The following is an 18,081-nucleotide window of genomic DNA, read 5'->3' on the forward strand; positions in this document are numbered from 1 at the left end:
TAAATACATAAAGTCACATAGCATGTTCTTAACCAATGGGCTAATGAAAAAAAATCATAAGGGAAATCAGAAAATATGCTGAGACAAATGAAACAAAACACAGTATACAAAAAAAGATGTAGAAATTTGTAAATGCCAACCCTGTCATTAAAATATCAATAAAATTTTATATTATATAAACTGGAAAAAGAAGAGAAAACAACAATAAAACACCTAGCAAATAAGGGATACTATAAAGACTGCAGTTCACAAAGTCGAGTATATAAAACCAATGGAATCAGTAAAGCTAATGGGTATTTCCTTAAAAAAAGTCTGAGTACACTGACGAACCGTTAAGCTATGGCAAATCATTAAAGGCAGATACCCAGATGGAACAGATGCAGAAACACTGGGACAGAAGCAGAACAAGAAAAAACAGCTCAGAGACCTTGAGACATCTCTAAACAAAAGTCCCAGACCAGATACTTCACTGGGGAACTCAAACAATTATTAAAGAAAGAGTTAACAGGCTCCCTCAAACTCTCCAAAAAGGCTTGACCGTGAGTGGGGATCAATTCCTTTCTTATTTGAGGAGGCCATGCTATCCTGACCCTAAAGTCCGATGTACATTAACAAAAAGAAAACAACAGCCTTCCAAGTACAGGTGGAACAACTGTCAACAAAATTCAGCACTCTGAATCCTGATAAGAGGCTTATAGACTATGCCAAATGGGACTTATACCACAGGGAGAGCAGTGAGCCAGCCCTGTTGCCTCTTGATCATTCACTTGATGAGATCCACTGTCCCTTCAAGGCAGAGATGCTGGGAGAACAAAGAACTGAGCACAGCAGAGAGCCTCCTGAAGGAGCAGAGTCCTCCATGGCAGAAGGCTAGGCGTGTTCTCTGAGGCTGAGGAGACAGATGCCCGCTCTCCCCAGTTACTCAGTGCCATGCTAGATGTTATATAGCAGCAACAATTAGCTAAGAAAACCAAGACAGAGCAAAAGCATCCAGGCCAGAGAGAATTCAAACTTTCTGCTCAAGACAACATGGGCCAATAGACAGAAAATTCAAACACTGTGAGAGAAATTACGACAACAATAAAATATACAGAAATTTAACCGAGGGCATGTAAGACTTGTATATGGAAATGTATAAAACTGCCAAGAGGAACAGAAAGGACCTAAACAAAGACAAGCTGTTACTAATAATTACCAGTAAGATGCCAATACTTGGTCATTAGATGGCAATATAATCACCTTCAAAATCATTCAGAGTTGGCAAACCTGATCCTCCAATTCCTAAGGAATTGCAAAGGACCCCAAATAGCCATAAAAGTACAGCAAAGGAACAAATTTGGAGTTCCTTCCCTTCAAAATTGCAAACATTATTATGGTTCTGGCTTAAAAGCACATATATAGGCCACTGAAAGAGAATTAAGAAATAATCCATGACCAATTAATTTTTTGCAACAAGGATGCCAAGGCCATTCAAAGGAGAAAGAACAGCCTTTTCAACACACTATAAATAAGAAAAATAATCCAAAATGGGACAAATAGCTGCCTTTAAGATTAAAGTTAAAGTTACAGCTGGCAGTGGTGGTGCACTCCTTTGATCCTAGCTCTTGGGAGGCAGAGGCAGGTGGATCTCTGCATTCAAGGACGGTCATCTACAGACCAAGTTCCAGCATGGCCAGGGCTACACAGAAAAATCCTGTCTCAAAACAGCAGCAGCAGCAGCAGCAGCAACAACAACAACAACAACAACATCATACAAAACAACAGCAAAGAAAATGATAAAAGCTAGTAAGGGGAGCGTATGGATAAACCTTCTGACATTGGACTGAGCAGGTTTTAGATGTGACAATTATAAGCACTAAACAACAAAAACACTCAAATTTATCAGAATTAAAGACACTTTATGCACCAGGAGCACCGAGGAGGCTATGAAGGAACTCTTAATTGCTTCCTCCTAACATTACAGGGATGGGTAAACAAGCACCGCCTAATTATGGACAGATGGGCTTAAGAGCAGATTATCAGACATGTGTCCTTACACCCCTAAGAAAGAGGACACTGAACACTATGACTAGAGGTTGCACTCAGGAAGAAGAGTGAACAATCAGAATGTTGGGGTATGAAAATGACAGAAATGTACCCCAACTCAATAGTATTGGCAGGTGGAGCCTCTTCTTGAAGGGGGATGGGGTGGGGTCATAAGGACTCTGCTGTCATGAATGGATTAAAGCTATGGCAAAAGGACTCAACAGGAGGAATTTGACTTTTACACGGCTTCCATCCCTCCCCCTCCATAAGATCACAACTTCCTCCTGTCTAGAAGATGCAGCAATGTGGATGGAACTGGCTTCAGTGAACAGAGAAAAGGTCAGGACCATGACCTGGAACTTCCTAGACTCCAGAGCTAGGAAGAAGAAATGAAATGAGAAATGAAAAAAAAAAAAGTCTGTTTATAAGTCTCTAGCACACCTGCACATGTCTACCTGCGCCCTCGCGTGCAGGTGCGTGCGCGTGTGCTTCTCTCTCTCTCTCTCCCTCTCCTCTCTCTCTCCTCTCTCTCTGCTATAATAGCACAGACTAGACTTGGAGTCAGTTTAGACAGACAAAGGTGGTCCTATGAAAAGATGGAGGTGAACCCTGGCTCCAGAAGTCGGGTGTGATTGGTTCTTTCAGCGACTCCTTGGCAGATGGGAACTGGCAATGGGGCCGACTGGAACCCCCTCTGCTCTAACAACACACCAAGGCACATAACATTGGCTTTAATTTTTTATTTAAACTGTAACAACTCATAGAATGGGAGAAAATGCTTGCAAATCACTGATCTGATAAGGGTCTACTTTCCAGAATACATAAATAACTTTTACAACCTAACAATAAAAATAAACTACCCAATTAGAAAATGGGCGATAGATAAGAGGAGACATTCCATCAAGTAAGATATACAAACTGCCCCTAAGCATAAGAAAAAAAACAAAAACAGTGAAAAAAAAAAAAAAAAAAGCACCGTTCAGTAAAGGAATAACAAGGCAAACCCACAGAGGGTACACGTCACATCTAGGAATGCAGATGGCAGGGCTGCCAAGGGCTGCCCACTGGGGCTTCCTGTCAGAATTAAGCCGACTCACAGTGTGACTCAGTAACTTCACAGAGGTGAAGGAGAGAACTGAAAATGGGCACTCAAACAACCATGAGTAAATATTCAAAGCGACAGTACTCATACGAGTCACAGGTAGAAATAACCCAGACGTCCATCAAGAGATGAACGAAGAAACAAGAAGTGGTGCTGCACACACTTGCTGGAGAATTATTGGGCCATAAAAATGAATGAAGTTCAGCTTTGCTTCAGCATAGACACATTGAAAGCATTATGCAAACCGAAAGGAGCCAGGAAGAAAAGGTCACATACTGTATGGTTCCACTTATATAAAATATCCAAAATAGGAGAATTCATGGAGACAGAAACAGATTGACGGTTGCCAGGGACTGAGGAGGGCAGGGGTGAGGGAGAAGCTGTTCAGTGGGCGCAGGCTTTGCTTTGGGCTTTAGAACACAGGCATGCTAGCTGCACAAAACTGAATAAACACTTAAAATCTTGAATTCTGTGCTACATAAATTTAAAATCGATTTTTAAAAAAAGATCCAAGAGAAAACCACCTCATGTTCCCTTTGTCAAATATATTACAGGCTCCCCTTCAACTTCTTACGGCTTAAACGGAGAAGTATACTTGGGCTCAAGTCAGCCACCACACTGGGAAAGGTACTCATCTAGCTTATTCGTGTGCTCCTTAGCTGAAAGCCTATCTTCCTCCAGACACAGACATCCCTTGATACCTGAGGAAGGCTGACCCCACCCTCTTTCATGGACGCCAGAACTCATGACTCTCAAATCCCTTACAACGTCACAGTGTGTGCACGTAGCCTCACACATTCATGGTATGTTTTAAGTTGCTTCTAAGTGCTACTATCTGGTGACTGCCACAAGACCCAGCAACTGCACTGGTAAGGATACACACCGAAGAACAGAGTGGGTACTCAAGACGCCTGTAAGTAAATATTCATAGCAACACTATTTATTAATGGTTCCATAGCTGACATATTGGGGGTGGGAGAGATGCCGAGCAGTTAAGGGCATCGATTGATCCCACAGAGTACCCACATCAAGGTCAGGGTTGCCTATAACACCAGCTCTAGTATATCTGACGACTTCTTTGGACCTCCAGTATAACATCCCCTCTGCACACATATATACACATAATTAAAAAATTTTTAAAAATCTTTAAAAGTTTTACTGTACTGTCAAGAGTATAACTGTGCATGTTCAATATAGACACAACTGTCCCCCACTCCCAGTACTTGTAACTGAATGCTGGCTAGCCCATGGATGCAGAATTCACAAGAACAGCTGGAACACACGGATACCGAGGGCTGACCAAGCTGCTAAGCCCCCTCTCTCTGTACAGCTCATTCTGAAGACTGCGATGCTAAAGAGCTCCCAAGCTCCCTAAGGATATGTGGCAACATCTAAACTTTCATGCCATGGAAACAAGATTTCCTAACTAGGACAGAGGTTCTCAACCACATTATACATCAGAACCACTAATGAAGCTTTAAATATTACTCATATCCAAGTGCCACTGATGGAGTCAGGATCTCTGTGGAGAGAGAGGTTAGAAATCTAGGGGTTAAAAGCTCAGTTTTTAAGGCTCTCGAGATAACTTTAATGTGAAGCCAGAGTTGAGAATAATTCATCTAGCATACTCCATCTTCCCATTCCTTGTGTGGCCACTGGTGCCCCGCCCCCTTCCCCTTTTTGGTCCTGACCCCACCTCCCAAGTCACACACCAGCCTTACTCTGGTGTTTTCTAAATGCCAATTATTTATGTAGGAAACTAGTGTCTTTCTAGGAATTAAAGCACTTGCCTAGAAATTTCAAAGTATTAGCTTAAAGTTGTCTGCATGGCCTCCTCACTCTGACACCTGTATGCGCAGTTGTGGGGCTTTTTTATTCCTTGATCTTATTCTGTCTTCTTGCTTTTCTTTCTAAATTCTCCCTTATAGGGTCTTGTGCACTGGTCTGTTGTTTCAAAGACCAGGCCTTCTGCCTGTCCTGAGCCACCCCACTGTGCAGTCACCTAGCTGTCCTGAGCCACCCCACTGTGCAGTCACCCAGCTGCCCTGTGCCACCCCACTGTGCAGTCACCCAGCTGTCCTGTGCCACCCCACTGTGCAGTCACCCAGCTGTCCTGTGCCACCCCACTGTACAGTCACCCAGAAGCCCTGTGCCACCCCACTGTGCAGTCATCCAGCTGCCCTGTGCCACCCCACTGTGCAGTCACCCAGCTGTCCTGTGCCACCCCACTGTGCAGTCACCCAGCAGTCCTGAGCCACTCCACTGTGCAGTCATCCAGTTGCCCTGTGCCACCCCACTGTGCAGTCACCCAGCTGCCCTGTGCCACCCCACTGTGGTCATCCAGCTGTCCTGTGCCACCCCACTGTGCAGTCACCCAGCTGCCCTGAGCCACTCCACTGTGCAACACCCCGGCTGACTCCCACTCTGACCTTCACTATTTCCTTCCATTGATTTTCCAAGCTTCTGCTGACCGTTTCTTCAGCTGCATCCTCACTGTGAGACTTAGATAAGTTACTTTCGAATACCTTTTCTGATGTATGTACTTAGGGTGTAACTATCCTGAGCGCAGATACAGCTATGCTCCACAGACTTCGCCATGCTCTACTCTCACGCACATTCAGGTTAAGTTGTATGGTTTCTTTATGGTTCCTTCTGGGCTGCAGGCTATGGAAAGTTTATTTCCAGGGCTGAGGATCAGACTAAAGCCTCGGCACGCACGCCTCACACTTCATACCAGGCCATACCCCCTGCTGCACGGTTAGTTTGTTTCTGACAGTCTCACCATGTTAGGAGGTGCACTGCACAAAGGTCACAAGGCATATGGAAACCGTCCTCCATTAGATGGCACTTCATCTTTCCAGCATACTCAGTGTTTCACCATGTTTCCAATCAGCTTATATTACACAAACAAAAGACACTTACTCTCGCTCCTTTTCGGTCAGCTTGTCATTGATGTTATCTTTGATTGTTGATCTGGACCCCTTATGAATTATGGGATACCTGAGGGGTACTTGTAGGAAGAAGGAGATCATGGAGACCAAATGTGCAGTGTAACCAAGGGCGACAGCAATGCTTCCATCATCTTTTGCTGTAAATTCAAAAACAGGAAAAGAATACAACCATTTACCTCACGAATGTAGCTCTGAGGAAGGCTTATACAAATATGTGGTAAGTAAAATAGTAATCAAACTAAATTATATTAACTTACACAAATGTAAACACATTAATAAGGCTTGAAACTGCACCTACTAACTATACGTAGATCTATCTCCCAGTGCGCTGGGTCAGCTGTGATAAGACATCTTACGGAGAGTTCTCAGTGTACCCGAACAGCCGTTACTTTCTTTCACATCTTTTTAAAGCGAGAAATTAATACTTGAGTCTCTGTGATCAGTCACAGGTTCTACTGTAACAGAGTCCAAATGCTGTACAAGATCACTATACTGGCTGGTTTTGTGTGTCAACTTGACACAGGCTGGAGTTATCCTAGAAAAAGGAGATTCAGTTGGGGAAATGCCTCCATGAGATCCAGCTGTGGGGCATTTTCTCAGTTGGTGATCAAGGTGAGAGGAGCCATTGTGGGTGGTATCATCTCTGGGCTGGTAGTTTTGGGTTCTTTAAGAGAGCAGGCTGAGCAAGCCAGGGGAAGCAAGCCAGTAAGTAACATCCCTCCATGGCCCCTGCATCAGCTCCTGCTTCCTCACCTGCTTGAGTCCCAGTCCTGACTTCCTTTGGTGATTAACAGTAACATGGAAGTGTAAGTTGAATAAACCCTTTCCTCCCCAACTTGCTTGTTGATCATGATGTTTGTGCAGGAATAGGAACCCTGACTAAGACAATCACTTGTTCTGAAGTGAAGCAAAACCCCACACCACCTCCTTATGAGGTATGCTTCAGATACTGATACGGGCAATGTGGCACAAAGAAGCCTGGGAGAGCTGAGCTGAGACAAAGGGGAGACAGGTTCCACAGTGAAGTGAATGTTCCAAACTGTATTTACTGTTCATATACTAACCTTGTCATGTAACTTACATGAGGGGAAAACACGTGTGTCATATAAATATAAGCTTCTGGCTTTTAAAAAGATACAATTATATTCTAAAAACTCACCATTCATATTTCTACTCCTACCTATAAGGTTATAAATGATTATTCAAGTTCTCAGAACTAAAGTGATGCAATAGAAAGACTCAAAGGTCCTGCCTAGTATACAGTATTCCTTAAGTACCTTAAAAAGCTGGCACATGTGCAAAGGTTTAACACAGGCTCTGGGGTACCCAGCAATGGAGAGAGGAGAGGGGTCTAAATGACTGTTTACTATTGCCTGCTCCTAAGGACACCTTCAACTTCAATTATTAATCCTATGTTTATGTTGTTCTGTTTATGGTTTCATTATCTGCATAAGGAACTTTTCGAGGCAGGAATGCACCCACCACCCTCCTGCAGTGAACGAGGTCCCTGCCCTTTACTACCTGTGGCTCCCTGCTCCTCAGTGTTCGCCCTATGAACAAATGCTATCGACTGCTACTCACTTCGTTCATTCACCAACAAATACTAAACTGGACTCTCCTTTAGTATGGTTTCATTCATTTTACAGATTAAAATCAAAACAAAACAAAAACTAAGGCTCAAAGAGACCAAAGAACTGAAACAGTGTGTAAGTGGGACCAACACAGCCCTCTGTAAGGACACTCTCCCACGCTATCACAGAACCTCGATAAAAACAAAACAAAAGACAGTATCTACTCATTTAACTTGGAGTTCTAGAATGTAGCTGGCACTCGAATGCACTATCCCAGTGCATAGTTTTGTACTGAAGGAAAAGTGTATGTGAAAAGTCTGTGATCAGGGGCTGGAGAGACGGCTCAGTGGTTAAGGTCTGTGATGGAGGCTGGAGGTGGCTCAGTGGTTAAGGGGACTGGAGAGACAGCTCAGTGTTAAGGGCATGTACCACTCTGCCAGAGGAGCTGATTCAGTTCCCAGCACCCATACCAGGTGGCCCACAGTTACATGTAACTCCAGCTCCAGGAGGAGCCAATGCCTTTGGCCTCCTTGGGCATCTGCACATATATGTACATAGCTACATACTGACACGGTTTCACATGCATGATCAAAAATAATAAACATAAATCTTATTTAAAAAGATTGAATCTGCAATCCCTCATTTCTGTAGTGCTTCACAAAAAGGCACCACAGGCAGGGCTTCTTGTTCTCTCCAAACAACCTCATGTAAAAGAAGAGCAACGTTCACTTCAGGTGACTGTGTGATCACTCCTAATTAACATCCCAATTATCTTCAGAGAGGATGTCCTCTTCCCCGGGCACAACCAAATACTTTTCTAATGATTTTGCCTCTGTAGAAACTTTCTAAAATCATACTATGCTAGCAACTGAAAGTACTTTCCTTTAATGTGTGTGTACATGCAGGTATGTGTGTGTGTGTGTGTGTGTGTGTGCACATGTGCATACACACGAGTGCCAGCGCAGGCTAGAAGTTAACCTTAGGTATCATTTCTCAGGAGCTGTCTGTCTTGTTTAGGGGGGGTTCACTGATCTGGCAGAGTTAACTTGAGTCTCAGGGATTCCCCTCCCCACACTGGCGTCACAGGCATGCACCACCACATACGGCTTTTTACATAGGTGCTGGAGCTTGGACTCAGGTCCCCATGCTCATATGACAAGCACTTTACCAACTGGGGTTTTTTCTCCAGTCATAAAAAGTAATTTAAATTATGAATTCTCTCATAAGAGAAATCTTAGATATCATGGCGTGTAATACCATCAATTCCCTGATGGCACAGATGAGGCCCAGGTGGGACAGCTTGATCAAAATTGTATCGGTAAAAATCAACAGCAGTGGAATGAGTGGGGAAACTGCTTCTGGGCCTGAAAATATGTCGTTCCCCAAATATCTAAGTCTGGAGTCACGGCTGAAACTGAGAGAGCCTTTACAGTGGAGACTCAGCCTCCCACTTTCTAGACTGAGCAGAGCCACCAAACTAAAAACATTCCTCAGAGCAAAAGGACCATGTCTAAAGAACCTTCTTCTGAAAGGAGAAGAGGAGAACTAAGGGGGCTCACACTTGCAGCATCGCACTGCCCACCATGGGTAACACTCAGCTTCCCCCCGCATCCTGAAGAACCAGGTAGGAAAGGGGTTAAAATTCTTAGGAAGCAACAGAAAAGTCTTTTGATGAACCTTCCAAAAAAGTCAAATACAAACCAATAGCAGTTAATACCTCAAGCATCTGCATACTTCTCAAGTTACTAAAAGGATAATGGTTAAGAAAAATCACATTTGCATGTTTTTAGACTACATACACACCTTTATTAAAAGAACAAAGGCGTGATCTCACATCACCTCCCCAGTGAGCAAAGCCAATTTTGATTTAATGTAAACCTAAAAGGGAATCTTGAAGAGCGGTGTACGCACAGAAATGAAAAATCAAAGGAAACAGTGAGCAACAGAGTTAAGTAATACTGGAAATGAACTTCAGTTCAGGCTGTTCACGGTCACCGCTGTAGCCCCAAGATTCCCTCCTCTACCTATTAAACACCCTGCAGTGTTTCCCGGTCCAGGCCGTCGCGCCTCACCAGCCTCACAGTTAAACACTGTGGTGTTGGATTTCCAATAGTGAAGCTTTATATTAAAAAGCATTTTAAAAGGATCACGCATGGAGCCTTACAGGGCCCAGGGGTATTTCAATACCCTCAAAAGGAAAACCACCTCCGGATAGGGAAGTCACTTCCATCACCCCAATACTACTGAGCCTCCAGTGGGAAAATGGGAACTCGTGTGGTTAATTACGGTGATTGCAGGCCATGCAACCTCAGATGTCACAGTCTGTTGCCAATCATTTTAGTTGAAAACCAAAAGGTTTAAGGTTCCCAGCATTCTGAGATCTGAAAGATGTTTTACCTGACAAAGCCAAAACATGGCCCTCTGAGGTGTGCTTCTCCAGCAAGCATTAGCGACGGCCGCCACACCTAACACAGAGCAGAGGTGTGGGTTTCCAAGACTGCTCTAGGGAGTTAGAAAGGTCACACATGATACTTCTGCTAGTGAGAAGCTGGAGGGAGGGAGGGAGGGAGGAGGGTTGGGAGCAAGGGAGTGAACTGTAAGACTTAGGTATGTGAAATGATACTAACTCCACAGTGTTCGAAGGGCTTGGAGGCAAACCCCAAAGCCACAGCTCCTTTATTATAGGTACTTTTGATTTGTTCTTAAGATGTAGAAAGCTGCTCAAAGCTAGAGCTTTTGTGTAATCTTTATGATAAAAATTCTTACAAACACACAACAGCTACACAAACATTCTAAGTCAGTTCAGCATTCCTTTAGTTCTATGTTGGACAAACTGTTCATATCGCAATGCATCTGAGCACAGAGTGATCTCAAAGCTCTTACCATCCTGCCTTCCCAGTCCCTGAGGCAGCTCCTCTGTTAAGGGACCCAGCACCCTCTGATGCAGACAGGACAAAATAGTTAAGACTCTAATCAGTGCCACAGCAGTTATGAAGTCATTCCATGTTCTCAGTGAAACACTGTTTGACATATGGACTCTCCTTTCCAAGAAATCATGCCTGCATGAAGGGGCACAGACACAGAGGACACCTGGGTCTCATTACCACAAAAGGCTCTCGTGTTATGGATTACTTAAAAACACACAAGCACAAACACTGGATTTTTCTTTTCTTTTCATTTCTCGTTTTTAAACTAAATGTCTCAGTCAATGGAACTCAGATGAGCGGTCCTCTCTGGACCCTTTCCTCCCATTGTGTCCAGCTCTCTCTGGCATGCTCTAACAATAACTGAGTCACTCAGAAAAGCATAATAAATACAGGGCCCCTGGTGGGGTTTCCCAAACATCACTGACCCATGCAGTGCTAATCCGTATCCAGCAAAGGCTCATGGACATCATGAGAAAACCCGCTGGAAGCTCCTTTCCTAGTAACTTCTCCCAGAATGCACTGCTATAGCACACTACAAAGTCTGGGGTGCTCAGGAGGTCTTTATTAAAAGACAAGAAAGTTGCATCATGACAGGAATAAGGAAGACCCTAGATTCGGGTAGGTCAGTGGTAACATTAAGCTTTGCCACCAGTTAAGGTGGGTCCTTGGATGGAAAAATGTTTGAAATTTTCAAAGTCTCAATTTTATTTTATTTTCCTCTCCTTCCTCCCTTTCTCCCTCCCTTACTTCCTCTCTTTCTTTGCCTCATCTCTTCCCCCTTTTAAAATTGAAACAACAAAACAAGGTAATTCTCCATCCGTAAAGGAAATTCTCAGAACTAAAGTAATCTCATAACATCAAACACTACTCTTGCAATTTTGAAAATGTAGTGGGAGCTGGCTTTGAACCCCTGATCTTCCTGCCTCCGGGTACTGGAACTACAGACTCACAATCAATATCTGGTCGATGTAATATTTACTCACCCAACTTAAATCACCCTCTTACCCTTCTTTCAAACATTCTCTGATTCTATGAAGTGGCTTTCCTGATCCCCTCCCAAGAGAATTACTCCCACTTTTTTGAGCCTTTAACATAGTATGTATTCAATAACCACTTTCTTGCCTGGCTTAATTATCTATCTGTTGCCCACACCAGAACCAATCTCCGCACGGTCAGACCAGTGCCTTAATCCTCTCTGTACCCTTCAGCTCCTGGCAAGGCGCTGCGCTGTCAGACTACACAAGTGCCCTGCAGAGTGTGAAAACAACATAGCATATATCCTTCCTAAAACTTCTGACTCTAGGGCTCTCAGGGAGTGGACTGAACAGGACCCTGGACTAAAATTAAATGTTGGTTTCATTTTACCTCCCGTGACTTCACTGAAGAGCTACTGTGCATTTTTAAAGAACTGCAGAATGTATTCGCCTTTACTAAGCATTCCAAGTGTAGACAGCGAAGGAAGCCATGAGAAACAAGGACTTCAAAGAAAACCAAAATAGGACCAGAAGCCTTGTGGGAAGACCAGGGTAACAGACTGCTACGGACACTATTGCTGCTCCCACCAGGCCATTCCTACTTAGCAGCCAGAGAGATGACAGACAGCACAGTTCAGTGCACAGCTCAGCGCACACCTCAGCCCCTCAGAAGCTCTAGGCACTGGCCATTCACTGAGAATGAACCAGAGACCCCTTCCAGCAGCCAAGGCCCTGCTGACATCAACTCCTTCTCTGACCCTCTCTTCCCTGCTGCTTACTATATTCCAATCACATAGATCTGACCTTCTCTTTCCTTCCCTCCTTGCCCTTCTGCAAGCACTCCCACTTCTGTTTACTGAGGAGAGGACAACCCAGCAGACAAGAACCCAGCAGACAAGAAGCAGGGTTGGCTCTCCCACACTCACACCCTTGGGTTGGCTCTCCTTCAACCCCCACATCAGCTCTACTGTGCTGCAGCAGGCGAGGGGCAGGACAGCTCTCCTGCTCTCCTGACCCCAAGCCCTTAGGTGACAAAGGGTGAGGGTGGGGGAGGGCACAGACAAGTTGCAGGGCCAGCAGTTCCACTCTCAAGCCCTTGAAGCAGGTCTACCAGCACCCCCACCATGACGGTCAGCTCTACTGTCCTGCCCAGGAGAAGTGCAGGGCCTGCTCTCCAGAGGGCTGCAGGTGAGGGGCAGGGCCAACTCTCCCACTCTGATGACCTTGGGGCCAGCTCCCTGCCTGTCCTAGGTGGCAAGGGGTAAGGGAGCATATCTCCCTTGCACATGTCACTGCAGGGCAGACAAGTGGCAGGGCCAGTTATCCCGCACTGATGCCCTCAGGGTTGGCTCATCTGTGTCCCAGCCACTAGGGTCAACTCTACTAGTGCTGCTCAGGCAAGGTACAGGGCCCCTCTCCCAAGTGCTATAACTGGTGACAGGGAGGGGCAGTTCTGCTCACCTGCTCCGAGGGTCAGGTCTCCCACCTGCTGTAGGTGGTGAGAGGCAGGCAGGGAGGAGGATATCTCTCCCTTGTCCACACCACTGCATGGGAGACAGGTGGGAGGCCAGCTCCCCCAAGCTCACATTCTTAGGGGCAGCTTACCCTCAAGTCCTTCAAAGGAGGACTGTTCTCCAGAGCACTTAGTAAATAAAATTGTAATTATCATTTTTTAAAAAAGATTTATTTATTTATTATATGTAAGTATACTGTACACACTCCAGAAGAGGGTGTCAGATCTTGTTACAGATGGTTATGAGCCACCATGTGGTTGCTGGGATTTGAACTCCGGACCTTTGGAAGAGCAGTCAGGTGCTCTTACCCACTGAGCCATCTCGCCAGCCCTGTAATTATCATTTTAATTTATGTGTACCAGTGCTTTGCCTGCATACGTCTGTGTGTCATGTCTGGGCCTGATGCCTGTGGAGGTGCTGTATCACTTTGAACAAGAGTTACAGATGGTTGTAAGTATCAAGTGGGTGCTGGGAATTGAACCCAGGTCTTCTATAAGAGTGGCCAGTGTTTCTGGATGCTGAGGTATCTCTCTAGCCCTAGGAAATGCTTTTTTAATGAGTGAGTGAGGAAGCTAATGCACCATCGACTTTAGGACTTTGTATAAGATGAACACGAACATGACTGAGAGGTGCTCAAGATACAACAGGAAGAAGCCCCGCCCCACCCTGCTGCTAACTCCACTTCTCAGGCTTCCTTTGGCTTAATAAGCATTAAAGATATGCCAAACCCTCAAACTTGTATAGACACAGGTGTGTCCCAGTTCTCACAGCAATTACAGAAGCCTGACTGGAAAATAACTCAAACGTGACCCAGCTACAGATGGGCACCTAGAACTTTAACCAAGATTCCCCATTTCTGGGCTATCATGCTCCTTATATCATGTCCCAGCTATCCATGTGTTATGCAGGCAGGGTAATTAGATAAACACCACCTGAACTTTCTGACCACAAACATCAATGCTCTTCAAAGGGAAGTGGAAGCATAGGCCGATGGATAGTAATGACAGCCACTGCCTGGAGCTCTGTGGTACCCAGCTGGCTTTGCGAATACTCTACAAGACATATCAGGAGACATTCAAGCAGCACTTAGGCTACAGGGGAAGTAAGACAGTTTATTAGTAATGAAAATAGTCTCCTGGACTGAGGAGAAGGCTCGAAGAGTAAAGTATACAAATGTGAGGACCAGAGTTCAGATTCCTGTCATATACATTAAAATATATACTCTTATCTTTGGCATACAGAAACTAGAAAAGAAAAATCTATAATCCCTTTCATGTAAAAGAGAGAAGCGAGAAATTAAAGCTACACTTAGGGAAACACCCCAAGATTAAATCTTAACCACTTTTCAGAACGGCAGCAACAACATGACTCCCAACAGCAGACTAACCCCTGCTCCAACCCTGCTCTCAGCTCGACACAGATTTCCACAGAAAACAACAACAAACACCTGGGAATCACCAGCCTGCTGGCTCAAGCCCATTAATTTCTTTTCTTTTCTTCTTCTTCTTCTTTTTTTTTTTAATTTCAAATACAAAGCTCAGTAATTATTTGTTCCAAGATTAGGCTAAATGTTTTGTTACATTTACTACCAGGAAGGCAAATTCTATGTACTTCTAACTGGGAAGGTGCAGAAATTCTAAAATTCCCTTTGGACAAAGTACTAGGTATCCATTATCAGGATAACTCATATATACCAAATCCTTATAATTACAAAAAAAAAAAAGAAAAAAAAAAAAAAAAAAAAAAAGAAAAGAAAAAAAAAGAAAAAAAGAAAGAAAGAAAGAAAGAAAAAATACCTTGGAAGTCCTCGGAATTAGGCAACTTGACACCACATACAAAATAATCCTTATGCTCATTCTGTGAATTTAACCAAAAAATGAAATTATTTCATTGTACTAAACAGCAAAGAAGCCACTAAGACAAACCCAGCCTGCAGCTCTGCAGTGAGAGCGCCTTTGATGCAGCCCAGAGCGGGGCTGCTGAGGATACAGGGCGACTGGTACACTACTTTCCTGGGATTCGTTATGCTTGACATTTGATAGAATAAAATCCCGTGTACATTATCCAAAGAAAAGGGCATATGAAAGTAACATCATAAAATATCTTCTTGCGGGACATGGCGGAATCTATAATCTATAATACTAGCACTTGGGGCATGGCAGCAGGACCAGGAGTTCAAATTCATTCCTAACTGCATCACGTGTTTGAAGAAGCTGGAGCTACATGGTATCTGTTCTTACAATAAGCAGAAGAAACATCCTGTCTAACTCACATCATCCATAAACAACTGAGTAAGATTCTAGGAGCAAATCCACATTCGATTGGCCTTTTCTCTGAAAATCAGTTTACTAAGTTGATAACCATTAACAAGATACTACCAATTTTAGTAGATTTGATTTTCTAGCTAATAATCCTACACAGACTTATTTCACTATCACCTTTTATACTGATTTTAAGAAAATGCATGCATTAAAAATTAAAATGTCTTGAGAGTTGCCTCAGGAATGCCTTAATGAATAGCAGTTTATCAGTTGGCATTGTTTCTGATGATATTAATTCATACCATCAAAGTGATATATAAGAATGAAACTATGAGACCTGAGACCAACTAAATGTGTGTGTGTGTGTGTGTGTGTGTGTGTGCAGAGGTTAACTTTCAACTCTAGGAGGCATTCCTCAGTATGGCTTGTCCACCTTGTTTCTGAGACAGGGCCTCTCAATAGGACCTGCAGCTCGATAATTGGGTGGACTAGTTAGCCACTGAGTCTCAGGGGTCCTCCTGCCTCCACCTCCCCAGCACTGGGACAAGAGTGTGCCATCATGCCCAGCTTTTTCCTTGGGTCCGAGGGATGGGACTTGGGTCTTTGTGCTTAGAAGGGAAGCACTGAGGGTGGGGCTCTTGCCCCATCTCTGCCCAAGGGAGTCTAATATATGTCTGAACTAGGTGCTAGCTCTTCAAGTTCTCCTCAACTGTGAGGGAGCATGCAGAGTGATGACTTTCTCACTGGAAGGAAACTTCACGAGGAATCATCTTTCCAACATCCCCATCTCTCCAGGAACCTGAGACTTACCAAGTCAATAGGGTAAATGTAGGACAGCTCTGAGAGCAGCTGCCTGCAGCGGATGGTCAACTGAGCGTTAGTCTTCAGAAAGAGTTCCCTACGGAGGAGAAAGGAAAAGTGCATTCATGAAAAAATTATGTTTGCATGCTTTCTAACACTTATTTCTACCTAACTAAACCACAGAGGATGAAATGGTCTGTAATTGCCCACAGAATTTGAGTCCTGACCCATTTCTACCATTGCCAGTTACGTTAGTTTATTCTGTGGGCTACTGTGTGTGCCCAGCACTGTGCTAAGAACTATAAAGAATATAATAACCAAATGCCCATGCCAGGAGTGCCTATTACTACATACCAGGAGCAATGTGGAGGCCACAGGAAGCCATCACTATACCCACTAAACACTTCATAACCAGTGACTCGGGGAAGCCGATTAGATTTCAGGATTTGATTTATATGGCATTTCCTTTAAAAGTGTGGGGAGGGGGTTGAAGAATAAAAGTATCTTTTCACAGTTACACCTTATAACTGTCTCAAGAAACACTGTGCTGTGATATCAGAAAAATAACAAAATAAGATGAACAGTTGAGCAAAATCCCAAGGTGTTGGGTAAGATGAGAGCTCATCTCCTGAGCGACTTCAAAAACATGGCCAATATAAAACATCACAAAGTATGTTTCCTGCCTGTCTTAGCAGCTTAAAAAGAGAAGGGATTTAAAAGAAACTATAGGCAAGAGCAGAAGGGAGAGCCAGCCGCGTGCTGTCGAGAAGAGCCTCTGGACACTAGCAAATGTGCCAGACTGCTCCGGTCTCTAATCACAGAGCACCTAACGCCTTTGGAATTTTCTGAATAATGGGGTTATTTTTTGTTATTCTTGATAATGCCTACATGACTAGGGTAATGAGGTGAGTTGCAGGAGACATTCCAAGGACAGGCAAGTCATATCATGCCTAAGGAATAGAGGGTTAGTTTTCAGCTCTACCCACGCCTCCTTCCACGAGTGGGTTAGAGGGGGCTGGAGAGAAATCTCTGAATTACCCTGGAGGGCAGAGCCTGATGTGTGTCATACTGTGGAGGTGCCGAGAAAATGACAAGCCTACAGAGGGCACAGAACCACCCCCATCTGGCAGTTCATCTGTATCCTTGGCAACCCTTACCATAACCAGTAAACATCAGTGTTTCCTGAAGGCTGCAAGGCCCTCATGGAAATCGCCAATTAATTGAACTGAAGAGGACTTTGTGGGAATCATTACAGCTGGCTGGCAGGAAGCACAGGTGAGGAGTTTATGACTGGTATCCAGCACAGCTGTCAGTCTGCAGGACCTGTCAGGAGGTGTCCAGCAAGGTCAGAACTGAAGTAAATCATAAGCCACACAGTTCTTCTGCTTGTGGGAAAATCTGGAGTCAAAAGCATTGCCAAGTCAGCATGATGGAGAACACAGACTTAACTTCTACTGCCTGAGGGCCACTGGACCCTTGGTGGCTCTGCCAGTGAGCTGGGCAGAGACTCTGCGGAACCTGGCTTTCCTCCCTACAAACTGGAGACTAAGAGCAGATGTTCTCTGCTGTCCTAGGTCTAGGATTCTTGAGTCCTCAAAGGAAAATGAGGGGTGACAGGGCTTGCCTCAGAAGGGAGTAAACATGAGGGGAGGGACAGAGGTGACTAGAAATTAATGTTCAGAGAAAGAAAAGCTACTGTCATCATCTTATGTGGAGGGAAAATAGAAAATTAACCATAGTTGTATAATGCCAGTTTGTTGCAGGGTATCTGAAAATTAAGCATAGAATCACCATATTAAGAAGAGGAAAATAGCCGGGCGTGGTGGTGCACGCCTTTAATCCCAGCACTCGGGAGTCAGAGGCAGGAGGATTTCTGAGTTTGAGGCCAGCCTGGTCTACAAGTGAGTTCCAGGATAGCCAGGGCTACACAGAGAAACCCTGTCTCGAAAAAAAAA

General features: G+C 44.3%; 1 protein-coding gene across 1 annotated transcript in view; it reads right to left on the reverse strand.

Moving 5' to 3' along the window:
- Uvrag (UV radiation resistance associated) overlaps positions 1 to 18,081 on the reverse strand; it is a 267,126-nt gene that overhangs the window by 87,814 nt on the left and 161,231 nt on the right. The window contains exons 10-12 of the mRNA XM_021197047.1: positions 16,136 to 16,223; positions 14,861 to 14,921; positions 6,050 to 6,215 (exon numbers count right to left, since the gene is read on the reverse strand). Coding sequence (XP_021052706.1) covers positions 6,050 to 6,215; positions 14,861 to 14,921; positions 16,136 to 16,223 — 315 coding nt within the window. The remainder of the gene's footprint in view (positions 1 to 6,049; positions 6,216 to 14,860; positions 14,922 to 16,135; positions 16,224 to 18,081) is intronic.

Source organism: Mus pahari, chromosome 1 (genome assembly GCF_900095145.1).
Source record: "Mus pahari chromosome 1, PAHARI_EIJ_v1.1, whole genome shotgun sequence".
In the NCBI taxonomy this organism is placed as follows: domain Eukaryota; kingdom Metazoa; phylum Chordata; class Mammalia; order Rodentia; family Muridae; genus Mus; species Mus pahari.